We start from the raw sequence: 21,294 nt of genomic DNA on the forward strand, positions 1-21,294 counted from the left end.
CCTTAGTTGTGGGTTTCCACTTTGATTACTCAGATTTCAAAAATGCAGATGATAGTCTTTAAATCGATGGCTGACTATCTGCAGTCTTAAAAGGGCCTCTTTTCTAAAGGGCTTTCAGTTTTTCTGTTCGTGTCTATCCCAAGGCTCCTTCTATGATTATATGAATAAAAATGATTCATCAATGTCAACAACCTATGGCAAGCTAATGGCATTACAGCAACATTTTCTTTTCACTCCAAGTTAGTCATACAGCTGAGTTTCCAGAAAAGAAAATGCCTTTTCAGAAAAAAAAGTGACCAAAAGTCATTAACACTCCCATACAGACTTTGTACAGGAAAGAAATGTTTTAGAAATAACAGAACAAACTCTGGCTGTGTGAAGAAATGAAAAATGATTCCAGGAGGGCTTAATGACAACAGTGAAAGGAAGGGGCTGTGTGACACAGCTTTGGCCAAAGTGCTGGAAAATATAACCAATGTCAACAATAACAACAAAACTGACACGGCAGATCCCCACCCCACCCCCCACCCCCACTACAAAGTTCATCACTCTCAGATCCAAACAGAAATCTTTCATCTAATTCTAGGTGCTTTCATGTATTTAATAATGCACCTGCTATTGACCCTTTGCATTTTTAATACCTGAATATTAAATACATCAAAGCTTGTTGAAATTGTCAGTAGACCATGAACTCAGAACCCACTGTGCTAAAACGGTTTGTCATTAGATTTGAACCGAATACTTGGTGTTTATTTTGGCAATATAACAATCATTTCACTATATTCCTTATCATTACCCTCATGAGATAAATGAGGTATTCTGAAATGGAAGTATGCATTATACTTTCCAAAATGCAGCCTCCCTCCTTCCTACTTTCAAATATCAGTAATGAAGGAGTACAGAAAGAAGCCAGACCCCCTCTAACATGTATGAATCCAAACCAGATGACAATTCTACCCCCATGGAGCACTTTGTACTGAACTTTGTGTTGTTGTTGCTTGTTCCTGTGAGCCACTTTGAAAATCAATTGTTGGCTGAAAATTAGGATAAAAATAAATAAAATAATGCATCTACAAAGCAGGAAGACATTAGGGGGACCATGAATCAAGAGATTTTGTTTTTAAATCTGCCACAATTTATATTTTGTGGCAGGCTATCTTGGGAATTATTCACTTTCACCTATTCTGCTTCCCTTTCCTAGACCTGTTTGGGCTGCTTAGTTTTATATTTTGGTGAATTTCCATCATAACTGGCTCCAATGTTAGGGTCTATAAACAGAATGGTTTATATACATTATATACTAAGCAGCAACCTATCTCATATGAAAGAAGAGCTTGTATTCTAGGGTTTTTACTTTGGCTTATTTGGACTCAAATGGAAATTATCAAATCAGACTGTGGAGCCTAGGAGAATGATTAAACTTTAGTGGCTTTATTTTCCTAGTTCTTTGTTATTAAGACTCGGTTATTATATGTATGCAAATTAAAACCTGGAATAACAAGCAATGAAAACCACCATTAGTAGCTGCTGCAATTACAACAGGAAAGAGAAGAAGGGACAAGCTTCTCATTGGGGATAAAAGTCAGAGTGGGAAATGGGAAACTAATGACCAAAAAAGCATGGTTTGATTTCCAAAGGGAACGTATCAGGAAATAAAAGTATACAAGCACATTCAAATAACACAACAAACCTCAATTATGTTCATGCTCCTTCATTCTTCCTTCTCTGTTCTGTCCTTTTTCTTGCATGCATAGCACAATTCAAAGATTCCTGGTTTGGGAAACTATCAATCAAACTCCACTTTGCCATGACATCTGAATACAAGAACCTGGCCAAATAGGAGTTTGCTTCCTACCCAACAAACAAAAATTCTAAACTGGGATTAAACCATGGTTTGGCAATCCTGGTTTGTGGAGAGGGAAACTGTAGCAATCATCCCTGAAGTCCCACCTATCCTCCAGAACTCTGAACCAGTCCTTGTGATATAAGCCTTATGCAAATTCAAATGACTGCCAGCCAATCAGAGTCCCTGGAACTCCAGTGGCTGGGAGGGCGAAAGCCAGCCTCACTTTAAGAAGGGAAAAGAGATACTGTCCCCTAGGAGTGTGCACAGGAAAAAAATTGGTTGATTTGGTTCAGTAACTGGGGGAAAAATTCAGAATTCAGGGAATATCGAATTTATTCTCCAATTTAATTTGGTTATACAGAGCAAATTTGGTAAAATTCAGCCATTGTTTCCTATGGAAAACTCAATTTGGAAATTTCCAGTGGCCTGGGTAGGCAAGAGAGAGAGTAAGTTGAAGTGAGCAGAAGAGAAGGCAGGCAGGCAAAGCAAGTGAGCAAAGAGAGGAACGAACAGACAGGCAGGCAGGCAGATTAAAGAAGCGAAGCCTGAGGGGAAGACAAGTGTACATGTGGAAAGGCAAAGAAGACAGGTAGGCAGTCAGGAAGCCAAAGGTAGATTACAGTGTGGTTGCCAACTTCCAGGAAGGATCTGGCATTCTCCTGGAATTACAGCTGATCTAAAGTACACATATCAGTTCCCCTGAAGAAAATGGTTATTTCAGAGGGTTGACTCTATGGCATCACATCCCCCTTGAGCTCTCTTCTCTTCCAAAACTCTGCCCTCCTCAAGCACCACTACCACCACCTGAGCTAAAGGAACTTCCCAAGCCAGCACTGAGAAGAGGAACACAAGATATAGGAGAAGGGGAACACAAGATGTAAGTGGCAATAAGGAATGTGTAGAAGGAAATGGAATTTCATTCTGCAGCAGTTTGTACGTATGCGACCCTTGCTTCTCTATTTCCCTGAAAAACAGAATTCCCACCAACCTGCCATTTGCCCATGGAGGGTAGGGGTAGGGATAAAGGCAACCTGTATATTTCCTTCAGCATGGCAAGTAATAGCTAGGGGGGCATTTATTTATTTTTATTTTATTTATATTTCAATTTATATACCGCCCATCCCCAGGGGCTCTGGGCGGTGAACAGTTAGTTTAAAATCAATAAAAACAAGAAAATAACAATACTAAAATCAATATACAAAACAATAATGAAATAAATTAACCAAGTGCAATGTTGGGGAGAACCCCCACCCCACCCCGAAGGTGGGAGGCCGACATGGCACCGCCCCCTTCAACCACCAAACGCCTGGTGGAACAGCTCTGTCTTACAGGCCCAGCGGAACGATAATATGTCCCGCTAGGCCCGGGTCTCCATTGACAGAGTGTTCCACCAGGCTGGGGCCAGGACTGAAAAGGCTCTGGCCCTGGTTGAAGCGAGGCGGGCTTCCTTAGGGCTGGGGACCACCAGTAAACATTTATCTGCTGATTGAAGAGGTCAGTAAAAAGAGATAAATTTGTCCTTCTGCTCACCATGCCTTATCTGAATTAGGGAGGCCTCCACTAAATGCTTAGGAGGGCTTTGTGCTTGGATTTGAGCCTTCTACAACAGTCAACTTCAATTCTAAGTGATAATCCACACATAACACAGATAAACTAATGCCATTTTTTTGCTTCTGTAGACATCTGTAGACCTTGAGAAGATCTTGATCTCATTTCTACTCTAAATTATTAGGACTAGAATTCTGAACATTGGTTGTTATGAAAATGTATGTTCTTTGTCTTTAATACATAATTATTTTCATAGTAAAACAACTTAAAATTAAGCATATTGTACAAATCAGTGAATACAATCCACAACAAAAAGCCACTGTTGCCTGGCTGAGGCTTAAGTTAGGAGAAGACATTTCAAAAAGTTTTCCAGAACAAAATAAACTGTAGGCATTCAAAATTAATTATATTGCACCTTGCATATACAGAACACCCAGAAACTGAAGCCAAGTATCCATTCTGGTAGAATGGTATACTTCATTGCAGTTATTTACTTCTGCAGAAATCACTGCACCTTAAAATGGTGAAATGAGTTTCCTATCAATACAGGAAAATGGGTAAGATATATGGATATGCTTCTAACCAAAAAGGCAGAAACGATTTATTGATAAAGTGAAGCAATGAAAAATACATAAATTGCTTCTCCTTCTGGCATACAAATTATAAATCTGTTTGACAGGCAACTTCAAGGTGATTAACATTTAGACATAAAGGTTATTTCCATAAAGATTGCATCAAGTTATAAGATTGTCCTTACCAGTCTTTCTGATGAAGCTGTTCCTTATAGAATAGGACATGCTTGAGCACTTCATCTATCTCAGAGCAGCTGTTATGTACACAAACCCAAACAAGCAGACTGTGCCAAAGAAACGGCTTAATTTGGGATTGCTTTGATCCAGAATTTAACACAAATAGTGTGCCAGTACTGGTGAGTGACTAGGAAAAAAATTAAATCCATTAATAAGACATTGTGAATACGAGATAATTTTCTGCACAGGCTTTTTTCTCAATATTTTCAATTACAAAGATTGGATTTTATAAGCATCATACTTTCAGATCTCTAATTTCCCTCTCTCAGTGAAACAATTCTGGAAACAGACAATGGAAAAGTAACTTTGGCAAAAAAAACATGTTACTGGGTTAAGCAGCTACACAGCAGTCTGAGAAATGTGCCCTAGGATTCCTTGTAATGTTAGGATGCAACTGAGCATCTTTGGTGACACTGCAAAGGATCTTGAGGCACAACTCTTGAATCATGTGGCAGGGCTGGATCTAGGGTTGCCGGTGCCCGGGGCAACCCTAGTCTGAGCTCACGCGTGCACACAGCACGCACGTGCTCCTGGTGCGGCGTGATGACATCATTTTGGTGACATCATCTCACACAGGGCGGCGGAGGCAGCGTGCGGGGCTGGGAAGCCGCCCGCGTCATTCGCCTCCCCGCAGGCAAATGGCGCAGGTGGCTTCGCAGCCCCCCGCACTGCCTTTCACCTGCCCCCTCTCCTGTGGGGCAGGCGAATGGCATGGGCGGCCGTGCTGCCCTTTGCCTGCCCTGCAGGACAGGGGGTGCGCGGCAAGCCGGCCGCCCCGTCCCGCGGGGCAGGTGAAAGGCTGCGCAGAGGGCTGCGAGGCTGCCCACGCTGAGCTGGCAGCTGCTCCTGGCGCCCCCTCCCTGGCGGCGCCAGGGGCAGACTACCCCCCTGCCCCCCCTCGATCCAGCCCTGTCATGTGGGTGCCTCATCGCCACTGAAAAAAATACTGCCATCTCAAGCAACTGCCTGTTTTGGGGGGCGTCCAGGATTTACACACTGAACATGCACTGTAGGTTCCAACATCACATTTTCACTTACCTTTTGATGTAGGTATGATTTCTTAGTGCAAGACATATGGCAAAGATGTAAGTATTGCAAGCATGCAACAAAGCTAAGTAGTATGAGTTTAGAAGAACTTCTATAAACCTTCCTTTCCCCTTATCCTTTCCCCTTTCAGCTTTGCAACCTACATTTCCCATACCTGGTCCACACCTTCATCTCCTGTGTGCTGGCAGCTATTCTGCTATGGCTTAGTATTGGTGGGTTGTTATACATCATTTTTGTAGCAAAAAATACCACCTCCAACAAAGAAAAAGGCTGGGTTTGAAAATAACGCCAAAATTCTCAAGCTGATTCATTATTCAAATTCTTGCCTTAGATGTGGACCCCACAACAAAAGCGAACCTTATTCATAACAATAGTGTTGTTGTCTAGTAACAAGGAGCTTCTGCACCGTTGGAGAAAACAGTGCCTTTGATACACTTGCTTCATGGCCACCCAGTGATGTGAAACTGATTTCATCAGCATGTACTGGGAATGGAAAGCTTTCACTAGATATCCTGCCCTGTAATGTACTGCTGCTTAGCAGACAAAGGAAAGTCTTCTCAGACTCAGACATCTCTGGAGCTTTTGAATGTCACCAATCCTCCTAGCAGTGCTGTTAGTAAATTATAGATGATATCCACCTATACATTTCAGCCTCTCCTTATATGCCTATTTTTATTTTCCTTATTTCAAGAACTGCCATTCTTTGACATAGCTCAGAATCTCTCCATAAAAAGTAACAGAGCAGAAAAAGATTTCAGAAAGATTATAGAAGAGACAGCTAAAAATATCAGGGTGGTGATTCAATTACTATTAATGGAGCTTAGTCTTCATAATATATTTAATTGAGCTGCGCAATAAATTATTCCTCAAGGTTTTCTAAATTGAGGAGTACTATCTCTGTAGCACCCTCCAGCAAACCAGGATGACTGAAAGCTCTCTAACAGGAGCCCTGGGTAATTTAAAACAAAATCCATTCCAGTCCATATCTTACCCCTTGAGCATTCCTTTCTGGCTCATGCTCAAATATGCAAGAGGGTTGCTACAGCCCTCTACTGCATTAACTCAGCAGGGATATAACTCGAGGGCTTCAGAAACAGAGGGCAGTAGAGCACTGGCTGGCCCATTAACATTTATCCTTTGCTGTTATCATAGCCATGCCGTTAGGGCAGAAGTTAAAGCAGGCTGGCATTTACAGATGGGCCAGTTTGCTGCAAAGCTTTCATTTATGGAAGGAAACACCAGGACATTCTTGTTCAAGATCTTACATGGCTCTGTCTCAGTCTTGGTAACCATTTTCTCCAACTAGCTCTCCCCCCACCCTTTTGGCCATGTATATACTCTTGAACCTTATAAATTAAGTAAAATTAGAATTTCAGTATCACATGCTATTGTTTTTTTTTCTTCCCCCACACAATGATTGATGAATCAGTGATGGTAATTTTGGATAAAATGGGAAAAGGTGGTCCTAACTATCCACCCCTCAATTTTTCTATTTGGAAAAGATGATAATCGTAATGGAAAATACATTGGATAGAAAGCACTTGGGGTAATTAGAATTCTATGCAGTTCAGGCAGGAGCAGAAATATGCTGGTCAGCTCTTGCACATCCTTGGGGTCTCAGAGGTAAATGTGCAATTAAGTCAAGAGAAAAGAGAAGGAAGTATTGGCTGCTCACAAGAGAATATAATAGCTCTTTAGAAGTCAAAACAAACGGAGTTACACATATAATTTGGCAAGTTTTAATTATATAAATGAAAGGGTAGAGTACATCAAATAACTATGGAGAACCTGGTCAGCACAGCATATGGAAGGAATAAATCACTGTAGTGAAAAAAGTATTCAGGAAACTCTTCAAAGACCACTGCACAGAGTTTTTTGTTGCCTCATTCTGTAAAGGATATTGATTTGCACTTGAAGAACAAAAGGCATGGGAACCCAGCCATACAAACCTTAAGATTACTGAGGAAACCTGTACACCTTGCAGAAAATGAGCTCCTCCATGCCCTTGGCCAGTGTCCAACTTCTACCCTTCATTTGCTTTTAACAATGGTGTTTATGCAAGAACCATTTAATCAGCCAAGCACTTTGCTCTGGCCCCAGCCACACTGTGAAGCAGACCCTTGTGTTATAATTTGTTATTCAATTTGCAGAGCAAATTGACAACTGTCATTTTTGGAAAAGGGTTACAAAAATCCCAGATCAATGTCCAGGAACATAACTGGCATGCCTTAATAAGTTTTATTTTCACCAGTGTTCCAGTGCAGGAATGCTAAAAGGATTTGCAGAGTTTGATCTCTTCCTGCTCCTGTCATTTAGGAATGTTGGAGAACTTGGAGGCAGAAGCACACTGGACAACAGAGCATGAGTGGATGGCTGCTGGCTGGACACCAGCAGTCCACTCTTAAATGAAGCAATAGGGAAAAAAGGCATTAGGATCAGTCTATGGAATGGGAGAAGACTGCAGGGAAGAGCTCCTCCTAACAACTGGTTCCAAAATGAGATAGAAAAATGGAGATGGGGGAGGGTTCATTTTTGTGCAGGAAGCAGAAGAGACAAATAGTCACTTCAAACATATAAATAGCACAAAACACAGTTGCACTTATCTGAAACTGTTGTACATTGAGTGGTCTTCTGTGCAGTCCCACATCGGATCTGTGCACATGTAAGTCAGCCATGGACGTTCCAAAGCTCCTAGAGGCATGAGATGCTTGCCTAGCCTTTCTGTGAGCTTTTCTTCCAGGCACACCTATAAAAGGCAGGTTGAGCGGCTCCCTCCCTCAGTTCTTTAAGCTGCTGATGAAGTAGGAAGAAAAAAAGAGCTCACAGTGAAGAAGGGAGAGATGTATGCCTGCACAGAAGACAACTCAAAGAACAACAGTTACAGGTAAGTACAACCCTGTTTTCATAGTCATGTCTTCTGTGCAGTTGTCCCACAGGGGAGATTAGCAAACTAACTTACCCCGGAGGTGGGTGTGAATCTCTTTAATGGAAAAGACTCTTGAGGACAACCTTGCCAACAGCTGCGTCCCTTCTGGAGTCCAAGTCAATGGCACAGACTGTTTATAACAAGCCTTAATGAGTTACACTATCCAATTTGAAATAGTCTATGCAGAAACTTTCTAGCCCTTTTGGGGCCCTTTAAAAGAGACAAAGAAATTAGGGTTCTTTCGGAAAGGAGCCACTCTGTCCAAGTAGAAGCACAAAGCACGTTTTAACATCTGGGGGCACAAAATTCTCTGCATCATCCTTAGATGTAGCGAAGAATACTCAGGGCTTGCAATTCACTCACTCTCCTAGTTGAGGTTATAGCCACCAGAAAGGCTGTTTTAGCTGCCAGTATCTTAAGGGAGCAGGTAGCTAGGGACTCAAAAGGTTTATGTATGACTGAGGAGAGAACCAAGGAGAGACTCGACTGGAGAACTGACCCGAATGCTGGAAGATATAGATTCGCTAGACCTCTAAGGAAGGACTTGCATTGTGGCTGGGCAAAGAGAGATTTCCTGCTTATGTTGTCATGGTAGGCCAAAATGTTCACTAAGTGGACCTTAATGGAGACAGGCTTCACGTAGTAGCCTTTGACCCCAAAAGAAAATCTTTTCCATTTGGTTAGATATTACTTCCTGGCGAATGGTTTTCTAGCCTCTAACAGGACCTTTTGAACTGGAGAGGAAAAAATTAGTCCAGGGGAGAAACAAACCTGGTTGTCAGTTTTAAAGTGCCCAGGTTGTGGTGGAGAACCATGTTGTCCTGTGGCAGGTCTGGGGTTAGGGGGAAATGGTCAATTCTGCCCTGCAGCATTTGAAACAGAGTGGCAAACCAGGACTGCATCAGCCAATATGGGGCTATTACAATTGCTGAGGAACCTTCCCTCATCATCTTGTTGAGTGTTAACTACCAGGATGCCTAGAGTAAGCTGGCATTGAATGGACTCTGCTAAACCTTGGTAAGATCAACCAACTTTGGAACCAACTTGGAGAATGTTTAGTCACCTAGCCAGTAGTATTTTAGTTAGTCTGGGAACTTTGGAATGTTTGCAGCTGGCCTATGCATGAGCAGATCCCATTTCAGACTGCAGAGAAGACACAATGATGAACAAAACATTTTGAAGTTTTTTTGCCACCAGCAAGAAAAGAAAAATTTGGACTTTTTTTCTTTGAGGAAGCTGGGAACAAATTTAATTAAGGCAGACTGTCAGGGGGATGAATTTGATGGCCATAATCTGGAAGGGAAATAAATTAGGGCAATGGCATCTGGCCCAGCCCCATACCTCTGGAAGCTTACAAGCAGGACATGAAAGGATAGAGATATACTGCCTCCAAACCTGGAGGTTTCATTTAGCTATCATGAGTAATACCTAGTCACAGACTTATTCTCTGTGAATTTGTTTAAACCCTTTTTAAAGCTATTAACTCTAAGAGATACCACCACACTTTCTGGCAATGAACTCTACTGAGCACTGTGTGAAGAAGTAATGTGTGCAGCCCTGTCTTTTTTAAAAAAAGCCTGAATATCATTTCCTTTTTTGAGGAAGTGGTATGATGGCAAAAAGTCACTCAGAGCATTGCACACTGTGGCATTGCAGCAAATGCTGGGTATGAGGTAGCAGTAGCCTATAGACTGATGAAAACTGCCCACAGCTACTGGGTGGGTGGGTGGGGGCAGCCAGGAGGGGGAACACATTTATAATAGCAGCAGAGATAGCAGTGGGGAGAAGTAGGTCAGCCAGCAATATGCAATTACATGGATTCTGACTGGCCAGCAGATCTCACCACACTGGAAGAAGGCAACTCTTGCTAGCAAACCAGCCCTAACTGATCAGAAATTGGAAGTTCTTAAAAAGAAAAAATGATTTGGGCAGCTTTCAGTGCAATCTTAAGCAAAGCTACACCTTTCTAAGTCCATTAAAGTCAATGTGCCTTAGCACATTCTAAGTGCTCTGCTTTGGATAGCACTGCTGGCACATTTGATCATATTCCACCTTTGCCTTGCATTCAATTTTGTGACCTTAAGGAAAACACCTGTCACTTGATCTCACTAGCTTGACTTTTGAAAAATGGATGCTGAAGTAGGTAATTCGTAGTTCAAACAGTGATTTAGTGCATGGGGCTCAGAACATACCTGTGTTATGTACTGCAGTCTTAACTCTTGTTCCCAGCATCTGGTCAGGCAATCTAACATGTATTGATTCTGAACATGGAGGTTTCATCCAGCTATCATAGCTAATAGAAGGGGTGGGCAGAGCCAAGGTGGAGTAGGCAGGAGTGGAGTCAAGGGAAGGTGCATTGGGAGTGGGTTTAAACTTGCAATGCCCCCACCTTTTGGAGCGCCTATTGGACCATAGTCGAACTGTAGCCTTTAGAGGCCAGAGAAAGCAAGAATTTGAACAGTTTACATAACAAGCTTCATAAACATTTCCTGCTTTACAAGTGCTTTTCTTAAAACCAAAAAAAGAAAATCACATGAGATATTTAGGAAGCTTGCAAACCATTTAGTTTTTCCAAGAGCAGTTAGAGGTAAATTCTTGCATGCATTCACTGGGCCTTTCCATGTTGTTCTCCTATAGATGTGATAATTCTAAAGTCTATTTCTATCCTACAAAGACAATGAATAACCATTCTCACAAAGAGCTCACTGGCATGTACACGAGAGTTCCCCCATTCTATCCCAGCAGTGGCCTGCAGGGTGGATCCCTGGGAACATCTAAGCCTTCATCACTCAACACCACTAAGGCACCATCCTTACAGGCAGGCATTGCAAAGTAACAGTGGAACAGCCAGGACCATTGCAGCAGCAGCACTATGCAGGCCTGCAGCTATTGAGGGGCTAGCAAAACACAGTACCAACAAGCGGCATCACCACCTGTGCCTACCCTGAGTTCTGAGAGCCAGTCAATAGCTTCAGGCCTACACAGTGCTGCAGGCATGCCCCAGTGGCTCCATTACTGACTCCTGATGACTGCCAGTTAGGATGCCACTTTCGCCTCCCCCGTCAGTGGTACACACCGGTGGGGGTGGGATATCCCACAAAATCCACTTTGCAAACTGCTGGTGCTCTATTCTTGTAACAATCCTGTAAGGTAGGTTAAACTGTGGACGTCTTTACATGTTACACAAAATGCAAGGAAATGCACTGTGGGGGGGGGGCACAAATCAGCTCCCATGCACATGCAGAAGCAGGAGCAGTTTTTTCATTCCTTTCTTTGCACCCTACATGCTTTAACTAGCAGGGAAAAGCCAGGGGAGAAGGACTATTTGTCTTAAAGCCAGTTCCACTTGTCTGCCCAGGATCTGCTCCATCATCTGATCACTCCTGGGCAGACGCACGGAACCATCTGTAAAACAAAGAATCTTTCCTCCATGACCCCTCTCTGCTAGTTAAAACATGAGGGGTGCAGATAAAGGAATGAAGACGTGCTCCTCACGCCTCCACATATGCACAAGAGCCAATTCCAATCCTCCCCCCGACACAGACACTGTTTTAAAGGTGTCATGTAGGTGTTGCCAGATCCCCTTAAACTCCCAGCAGGAGGGGTGGGGAACCCGCACTCACCTTTTGGACATCCTCACTTTCGGGAGTGACATCATTGGGCAGGCTGCAGAAGTAGGGCTGCCAGACCCCCCGGTGGGGGCGGGGGATCCCCCGCCCCCACCCTCCCACCCCCGCCCCTACTTACCTGGCCAGCGGGGGGCACGCACCTTCCGTGCACGCGCCCCTGCGGAGCTGCGCACCCCTGCACACAGCCGCCGCCAGGATGCCTGTTTTGGCCTGGGTCGGGGCCACTGCGGAGCGCAGGAGCGTTCCTGCACTCCGCAGGGGCCCACAACGGGCCCGATCTGCGCCAAAACGGGCCCAATCCGCACCCATTTTGGTGTGGATCAGGCCCATTTTGAGCTGCTGCGAAGTGCAGGAGTGTTCCTGTGCTCCGCAGCAGCCCCCAACAGCGCAAGCCAGGGGGCTGCATGATGACGCTCGCACCCCCCCCCCAGGTAAGAACCAGGCCCCAATCTCCCACTGGGAGATTGATGGGGCCTGGCAACCCTATGCAGAAGTGCTCCTGAACTTTGAGTCAAGCCAATTCTTAATTAATTGGCCTGTTTGGGGTCCAAATAAGCCTGGAGGGAAGCACAGGAGCATTCCCACAGCCTGTAAAATGATATCACTCCTGGAAGTGACATTGCTGTGCTGCACCAGGAGCATGCCATGGGAGGTTGGTTCCCTTGCCTTTTCCCCCCACCAGCCAGGTGAGTGGTGGCATAGCATGGGAGTGGGGGATCGCCCATCAGAGGACCTGCAACCCTAGTGTTATGGTGAGGGAATAGATCTACAGGCCTTTTTATATCAAACTGACCTGTGATTCACCTTTTCCAATCCATCCCTGGGAAAGCAGGGAGAAGAGGGCAATAAACACCTTTTGCTCTAAATGATATCTTGGGGTGGATCAAGGATTGCTGTTCTAGCCTTTTGGTACCATCATAAAACCAGAGACATGGCCGACATGCTCATTCCATTCAGGTCAACAATACTCAGCATGATAGGGATACCAAAGGATGCTGCCTCTTCTGTGTCTGTTTCACAGTCTGTCCTGGGTGTTCTAAGTACTTTTAGTATTTTTAGTTGGCCAATAGATGATCCACATTAAGACAAAAACTTTTACTGCTTGTCAATCAGTGATGTCACTAGCAATCATCATTGTCCAGCTGCCCCTGTTGTGAATTTGGTTCCACCTTGAGAAAAGAATGCTCTTCGAGGCATAATGGCACTGAAGGAGCCTTGAGGAGGAGGAAACCTTGCCATTGTCCTTATAGCAGGGCTGTGAAGGGGAAAGAACAAGAGAGACCAGGCTTGCTCTGGGAGCTTGGACAATCATGCAATTTACTATCATATGATGTTTTTAGTTGGCTCTGAGTGGAGTAAGAGGGGCCCAGATGATAACTTTGTCATGGACCCCGCAATGGCTGGCTTATACCTTATTGAGAAATCTTAATTCACTGGCATACCTTTCAATTTACAGTACAGAATGTAGGGCAAGCCACCTCTTGTACTGACTATCAAAAAAGTGTGACTATGATTTTGACTGCTTTGAGAGTTTTTTGGGCAAAAGTGAAATATAAATTTTAATCATCATCCAGTTAGCATTGTGGAAACTCACTGCAACAAAGTCTGAGAATAGTTGGATGCAAAGGAGCTGTTTTAAAGAAAATAGTTCACACGGTACTAATTCATATCCTCTCTCTTCTACATGCACACACAGTATTAAATGTCTTAAGCAATACTGGCAAAGAGCCTAGTAGCACCTTTTAAGACTAACCAACTTTACTGTAGCATAATCTTTCAAGAACCATAGTTCTCTTCGTCAGATGCATCATTTTGCTACTACTGACTAACATGGCTAACTCCTCTGGATTTTTAAGCAATGCTGTCATCCCCACTGACTACAACACATGATTTGTGCCACTATGTCATCATTGCACACTATTAACAGGGTAGATTAAATCTGGATAGAAGGATCATAATCTAAAGAGCCCCAGTTCAGAGCTTCAGGCTTTGACCAATATACAATATGTCTTTTGCTGAACTTTAAGCAACTATTCAGTACAACTCATTTTTAATAATTTTTACAACATTCATAAGCATGCTGATTTGATAATGCTACTTAATGTATCAGATATTGCCCAAGTATTTTACCTACCGTGTCCTGAAATGTCTCCTTCTGAACTTCTTCCAAATTTGCATCAGATGCTAAGGCTGAATCAGAAAGTATTGCACTTTCACAGATAGTTTCTCCAGCCTTCAGCATAAAATTCACCGTGAAACTGATGTTTGGATACAGCTGGTAAGCGATCTCACAAGCCGCTAATGCTGTGGCATCAAAAAAAAAATCAACCATTTGTCCTGTTTCCGTTTTATTTAGTATGTGACATCTGGTTTTACTACTTTACTATTTGCTGTTAACAACTTTTGCCTTCAAAATGATATATGTGTGCCAAATGAGGACCTACCACATGAATCTGACAAAGTAGACTCTAATCTACCAAGGTTATACTGGAATAAAAATGTGTAGAGATGGGGTCTCAGATGCTTCGCTAATGAGTTAGGGACCATAGACTTCATCACTATATTACCTTACATATTATCTGCTGCTTTAAATATGTACTCCTATGTACCACCTGTGCTCCATGTTGTCTAATGTCAGTCCTAGAATTGATTATGTTCTGCTTCAGTATTTTTTCTACTCTGTACTGGATTCTTGCTAATACTATGTCTTTTAAGCTTGTATCTATTTACCCTGTAGTATTGTTTATGAAATGTCCTTGATACTGTATTGAAATATACTTGATACTGATTGTACTAATCTCATACTGTATAATCCGCCTTGAGTCTCGGTGAGAAAGGCAGACTATAAATGACAGACAGACAGACAGACAGACAGACATAAAGGTGCCACAAGATTATTTTTACTTGACTGAAGGAACTCTAGCTGAATACTATTCCAGAGCAGATTTATAAATATTGTGTGACCCCTTGTGGCCAAGTAACCAAAAATACATAAGATCTTACAAAAGTCACATACTACCTATACAGAATTCTTCTGTGAGGATTGCTTTCCTAATTAAATGCAATTATATCAGTAGATGTCTAGAAAGATTATCACTAATAATGAACTGGAAATCCTTCTTATAACTAACTGGATGTATGTGCACAGCTGCAATTAACCTGGAAAATTTCAACCAGTGATGCCACTTTTTGTAAAAAAAACATATTCATTTTAATTGTAATTATATACACACATTAGTATAAGAACAATCAGACACTTAATAACATCTAAATATAAAACTCACACTTGATGCTTTCATTATAAATGGGATGTGAATCTTTGTATTACAATATTTACTGCTGTAACACAGTGAAATCCTAAGCATATGGGTTTAGACTGGAATAACTCTGTTTAGGATTCACTCTTATAAACTGATATAGCATGTATGCATGCACGCACACATACACACATGCAAGGACAGGGAGCTGAACATTTTCACTGATAATAATAATAGTAAATTGAGAGTTCTTTCCTGGTACTGTTACTGAAGTGAATGGGCTTCTATCAATGAATTATTTTGAGGATCAAACTGTTCTCTCCCTGCAGTTTTTCCAGTATGTATTTTATTGTTATAGTATTATGTGAGAATGATAATTACAGGTTCTTTTTTTTTAAAGGTATCTACTGATCTGTTTTCTGCAACTAGCCACTGTAGATGAGCCTTATAATGAAGAGATTCAAGTGTAAAATCATTTTTTTAATTATTTGATTCTGGATTCTTCATTCTGTGTATGAATCTGTGGCCATGACAACCAATAACAGTAGCAAGACTGTGATAGCTCTGCAAATCCCTCCATCACAGGAACAGCCTGCTGAGTCATTGCATAGAATGTGCATTCATGTCAAACATCCTGAAGTACATTTGAAAGATGTTTGACATTAAGTTAATTTCTTAGAAACACTGGTATTATGCATGAGTGGCAATTGTTCTGGTTTCGACATGCATTCTCAGTTCCTCATGCAGTCATTGTGGTGTTCACGATCTTGAAGAACCAGGCTGTCAGTGTAATCCTAAACAGTCACGCACAGCCCATTAAATGGACTTACAAATGTGTAACTCTGTTTAGGTTTGCACTGTCTGTGTCAGAAGCTTGCTTGAGGGAAATAATCAGAGAAGTCTGCAGTGCTGATTATTCTATTTGTCTAAGTAACTTCACCCGATCTGAAAGACAAGCTAGGTTATGCCAGCATATAGAAAAGTTTTAATGAGTAATTCATAGTCATCAAATTCCATTTAGAATTTAGAAGAGAATGTCTGGATGTAACCATATGTTTACTTGCAGTTAGAGTTTATTAGTAGAGATGGGCACGAAACGAGAAAAAACAAACCCTGCGTTTTGTGGTTCATCTCGTTCCATGAAACACAAACAACGAAATTTCACGAAATTGTTCCGTTTCGCGAAACAATTTGTTAGGTTTGTGATTCATCAGATCCCGGGGCCCTACAACAGCCCCCTTCATACCCAGAGATGTCAACCTCACAGGGAGACTTCAGACAGGCTCTCCTCCAGCCACCCTCCAAGTAGCTCTCTTCAGACTCTCTTTGCTGACTTTTCCCTCCCGTCCTCCTGGCCTCCTGCTTTCTGCCGCTGCTGGAAGAAAAGTCATGCGGAGCAGATCTGCTTAGGTTCTCTTTGTTGACTTTTCCTTGCCGCCCTCCCATCCTCCTGCTGCTCTAACATGCCCTCCCCCTGCCTCCAAGTTCTCAAAGGAAAAGCCAAGCAGAGCGGATCTGCTCAGGATCTGCTCTGGGGAGTTTGGGTGCAGGGGAGTGGGGAGGCATTTCAGAGCAGCAGGAGGACAGGAGGTAGAGAGTCAGGGAAGGGTTCCTGAAGCTGGCAAGCAGCAAGGAGTGGCAGAAGGAGCCTGTCATGGGGCTCATTGATAGTGAGGATAGCGTGGATTCCTCAGGAGGAGAGGAGCCTCATGTAGCCAGCCCTGACTCCTCTGGAGGACAGGAGCCTTGTGTAGCCAGCCCCAACTCCTCAGGAGGAGAGGAGCCTCATGTAGCCAGCCCTGACTCCTCTGGAGGACAGGAGCCTTGTGTAGCCAGCCCCAACTCCTCAGGAGGACAGGAGCCTTGTGTAGCCAGCCCTGATTCAGCAGAGCACAGGGATCAGGATGAACAGCTGCTGGCTGATCAGCATCCACAGCCAGCAGCTGAGCCAGAAGAACCAACACCCTCTAGCCCCGACACCACTGGTGAAGTGCAGTTAAGGATGTCCAAACCCCCAGCTTCACCCAGAGAGTGCCGCAGACAAAGGCAACGTATGGAGCTGCAGGAAAGGCAGCAAAGCGCATGCCTCCTGGCCAGACACTAGCTGCTTATGGAGAGTGATGAAGAGTGAGCACAGGATAGCTCCCAAGCAGCTGGCTGCAAGCCCAGCCTCACTACAAAACCCAGCCACAGAAGACCAGGAGGCGTGGAAGCAACATGTTAGAATCCTGTGATTGCTGTGGCCACACCATTGAACAATGCCTTGCTCTTGTGACATTTGGACCATGCCTTGACTCTTCCTTTGCTTAGCCCTCAAACCTTGCTGATAACTGATCTTTGGACTGCCTGACCTTGCTACTTGGACTCAGGAATGGACTCTGACCGTGCTACTGGAGCAGCCCATGACAGAGCTGCTGAAGCTGCCACCATGACAGAGCCGCTACTCCACCATCACATTCTTAAAAATGGAGAAAGGAAACAGAGAGGGGAAGGAGTCTCTGACTACAGTTCCCAGGTAAACAGTCCGTGCCTATGTTGCCTAGGGAATCAATGGATTGGTGTCAGCCTGTCTGGCATCACAAAGCATTCACAAATTGAACGAATCCGCCCAAAAAGTCATGGATTTTGTGAAAAATGCAGCTCCACGAAACACATTTTCGTGATACACAAATCGGCCTGATTTGTCACAAAATTTGATTTGTATTTCGATTCGTGCCCATATCTATTTATCAGCACTAATTAATATCAGACCATTGAATGAGAGACATGATTAGACTATTCTTGCAATTTTTTTTTGGTCGATATTTATTTCTGTAGTTTGGTTAAGGTGCAAAAGCCTTGGCAAATGAACAGAGTGGGAGGATAGTTAAAAACAGATGTTTTGGCATTTTACACCTCCCAGACATTCATAGCAAGTCAGGATAAGACAATGCTATGCAAGCAGTGTGGAGATTCCTCATTTTTGTTCTTCCAGCAAGTTAAAAAAAGACACAGTATCACTGGTTTGGAAACAGAACTAGTCTATGTTTTGATAACCTTGTTGTTAGTCTCATTGGAATAACATTTTCTGTGCAATCCGAAGTGGGGGTGGAAAGCACACAAGGAGAGAGCTAAGGCTTGCGTGGGCATAAATGGCACTTAACTCCTTTTTCACTGGTGGCTGCCTGAGGAATGCTACTGTGGCTGGGCCACTGTTGGAGGGCATGGTTGGCAGCCGGCCAGAGGCGGAAGAGCAGCACAAGTTCCCATGCCAGCAGTGGCACCATAAGGGGCACAGCAGGGGACGGGGTGCAGGTTAGTTGGCTTCCAAAGCTGCCTGAGGCCCGTGAACGCCCCCTGCAGTGGCAACAAGTTACACCATGAAAAAAGGTGGCATACCTCATAGGCGCCCATTAAATGGGATAATTCGGGCCACCCTCCCAGCACCCAGGCCCGCCCACGTGGCCCAAACGGGGCATAGGATGGCAACTACAACAGGGACCAATCCACATGTGCTTCTGGGGTGGGCAAGCCCCCCTTCCTGCACCCAATCCGCTGCCCAGGCACCCTACATAATCTCTGGCTGTGCCACCAATACTCAGGTAAGTAGGAAGTGGGTTGGAGGCTCTGACTGGAAGCTCCCTGCTGCGGGGATTTTGTGCACAAGGTAGGAGAGTGGGTACTCATGGTGGTGGGCCATAAGTGCACTGTGGGGACTTAGTGGAAAATTGGGAGCACTTTGCACTCACTTAAGGAAAGAAAAGCAAAGTCCAGAATGTCTGACTAACAACAAACACCTAAGTCCCCTTGCAGGTTATCTGAATCTGGAGTCCCAGCTCAAGAAGTGACAAGGGAGCACTCATAGGTAAGGAGCTGGGGCAGCGGCTACTCCAGCTCACTGATCTGTGCGAGTTGAACCCTTCTGAATGCCAGCCTCTGCAGGTGAGGCTTGCTGGTGGGCGGGGGGGGGGGGGGGCAGGCAGCAGCAGCATCCATGGAGGCATCTGTCTAGGCATCTGTCACGGAGACAGATGCCTAGAAAACTGCTCTTGATGCAGCCATGGGGGGGGGGGCACCAGCTACCCATCTGGGGGCTCTGTTCAGACTCTCTCAGCCGGGGCTCCTCCCGGCAGAGGAGGAAGTACGGCCGCAGGTTGGGTTGACTGGGTGTACATAACACCCTGTTGCTGGAGGGTACTCAGCCCCTTGACTTTCTCCCTCACAGACTAAGACCATCCTGATGCAGAGCTGTTTCTCACCTGAGGGTCATACATCATCTGGTTGTAAGCTGCACCTGTGGAGCTGCTGCCACTGCTCCCAACCATGGACACTCTCCCAGAAAGTTGCAGATTGGGCTTGGCTTTGGCTGTGGATTGGGCTGGTTCACTTGCAACACATGTGTCTGTTTCCCTTGCAGGCAGGTCACAACTCATCCAGGAGACCAAGAAGCATGGCTGTTCCAGCCTCCTGTGATCCTCCTTGAGTGCTATTCAGGTCCAGCCCAAGGAGCAGTTTCTCAAAGCAGCCCGCATCTCAACCTCGCCTCAGGTTGAGGGATGGATTTTGCAGCTCTGACTGTTGTGCAAACTGCCTTTTCTCCCTTTCCAGCCGAGGGGCATTGGCAAGACACATGTCCAGAGAACCTCTTCACCTTTTCCAGTTTAATAAAATGTGTTGAAAAACAACAAATTGCCTGTCTGTATGCTTGCTTGCCTGACAATGACAGTTCCCCCCCCAAACTCCCTGTCTTTTCACACATCCCTACAAATGTTTCCTGGCTCAGGGCTGGGATGGATGGGGTGGGCTCTGCTGCCAGAAGGAGCAGGTGTCAAGTGGTGCCTTGGGACCCCATCGAGCTTCCCTGCCCCTTTCCCCACTCAATGTAACTTCAGGCAGTGGGGTGTGAACTGAAGTGTGGCAAGGCGGTGGGGGGCACCACTGACAGCTTTCATTCTCTGACAGACAGAGCTGCTGGCATGTGATAAGCCAGGCAGATGACCGCTGCATACAGGGGAAGGGGGAGGTTGTTGCTGGGAGGTGGGGGATGTGGAGCGACATCTTGGGATTTCTGTGGCTCCTCCGGGAGGATGGACCCACCCTCCTTTTCGCTGTTTGCAGAGGTAGGGGTGGACTTGAGAAATCTGGTGCAGGGAGGGGGTGGAGGGGAGGGGATTTTTCTGCTCCCGTGGGTCGTCAGTCCACTCTGGGGGGCATCACCCCAGGAGAGGAGCATGGCTCTCGAGGTCCAACCCACATTCTCCTCACATCTTTGTGATGCAGTGATGTGTTCAAATGACACTGCTGCAAGTCTGTGGGCCCTTTTCACTCCTATCATCTCCAACAGGACTTCTGGCCTCTTGCCTGTCTTCCAATGGGCGTTCCTGTCACTCATTGAAGGACACCCCCACCCCCACCACTCTGGAAACTGGGGGGCTGATCCCAAGAGCTGGTGGCTGCAAGTGTGGCCCTCATCAGGTCCTGCCACCTTGCTGGTTCCACTTTTCAGGGAGGGGGAACCTGTTTCTCGCAGTGAGGGGGATTTGCAGATGTGTGGAACTGCAGTCACCGGCCTGACTCTCATTGGAAATGGGGGTTGGATGGGTGAGAGGGTGGTTGCCCTACCCACACCTTCAGTGTTACCTCTCCCCTCCCCCCAGCAGGGATGATTGCTCCCTGACAGGGGGTGTTGCGGACAGCAGGGATCACATTCTCCCCATTGCCTGCACCGCTTCTTGCCCCTCACCCACCTGCCAAGGGAGCGGTGCAGCCATTGGTTGGTGTGGGTGGGGTTGTCAGGGTAATGGCAGGCGGGTGCTCTTGGTGGCGGTCGTGTCTCACCTTGCCGAGCTCTGGCACTGGCGTGGCTCTCCTGCAAAAGTCCATAGGGAGCAGCAGAGCAGCACCGCTTTTACATCGACGCATGGGCGGGGGCACTGGTTCAGGCCTTAGGATTGAGCTACCCATTTTGATTACAACAATCCTTCACAGAACATCCTTGATTACAACAGTCCTTCACTATTCCCTTCAAATTTTTGCTGGGAAGGTGAATTGACCCAGTAAGAGAATTAAGGACCATTCCTCTGATTTATTATTATTTGGTTAGCAAGAGTGTTAAGCTGGATCAATATTATTTTACAAATAGATCTGCTAAGACAAGTAGATAAAAACCAACTGGTTACAATAACAACTGGTTACAACTTTGTTAGCAATTGCTAGGATAGAGATTGCCAAGAAATGGAGAAATAAGAAAGGT

General features: G+C 44.8%; 1 protein-coding gene across 1 annotated transcript in view; it reads right to left on the minus strand.

Moving 5' to 3' along the window:
- The window catches only part of TMEM232 (transmembrane protein 232), a 263,702-nt gene that overhangs the window by 170,737 nt on the left and 71,671 nt on the right, over positions 1-21,294 (minus strand). The window contains exons 7-8 of the mRNA XM_054986937.1: positions 13,940-14,109; positions 4,152-4,330 (exon numbers count right to left, since the gene is read on the minus strand). Coding sequence (XP_054842912.1) covers positions 4,152-4,330; positions 13,940-14,109 — 349 coding nt within the window. The remainder of the gene's footprint in view (positions 1-4,151; positions 4,331-13,939; positions 14,110-21,294) is intronic.

This window comes from Eublepharis macularius, chromosome 8 (genome assembly GCF_028583425.1).
Source record: "Eublepharis macularius isolate TG4126 chromosome 8, MPM_Emac_v1.0, whole genome shotgun sequence".
NCBI classification, from domain to species: domain Eukaryota; kingdom Metazoa; phylum Chordata; class Lepidosauria; order Squamata; family Eublepharidae; genus Eublepharis; species Eublepharis macularius.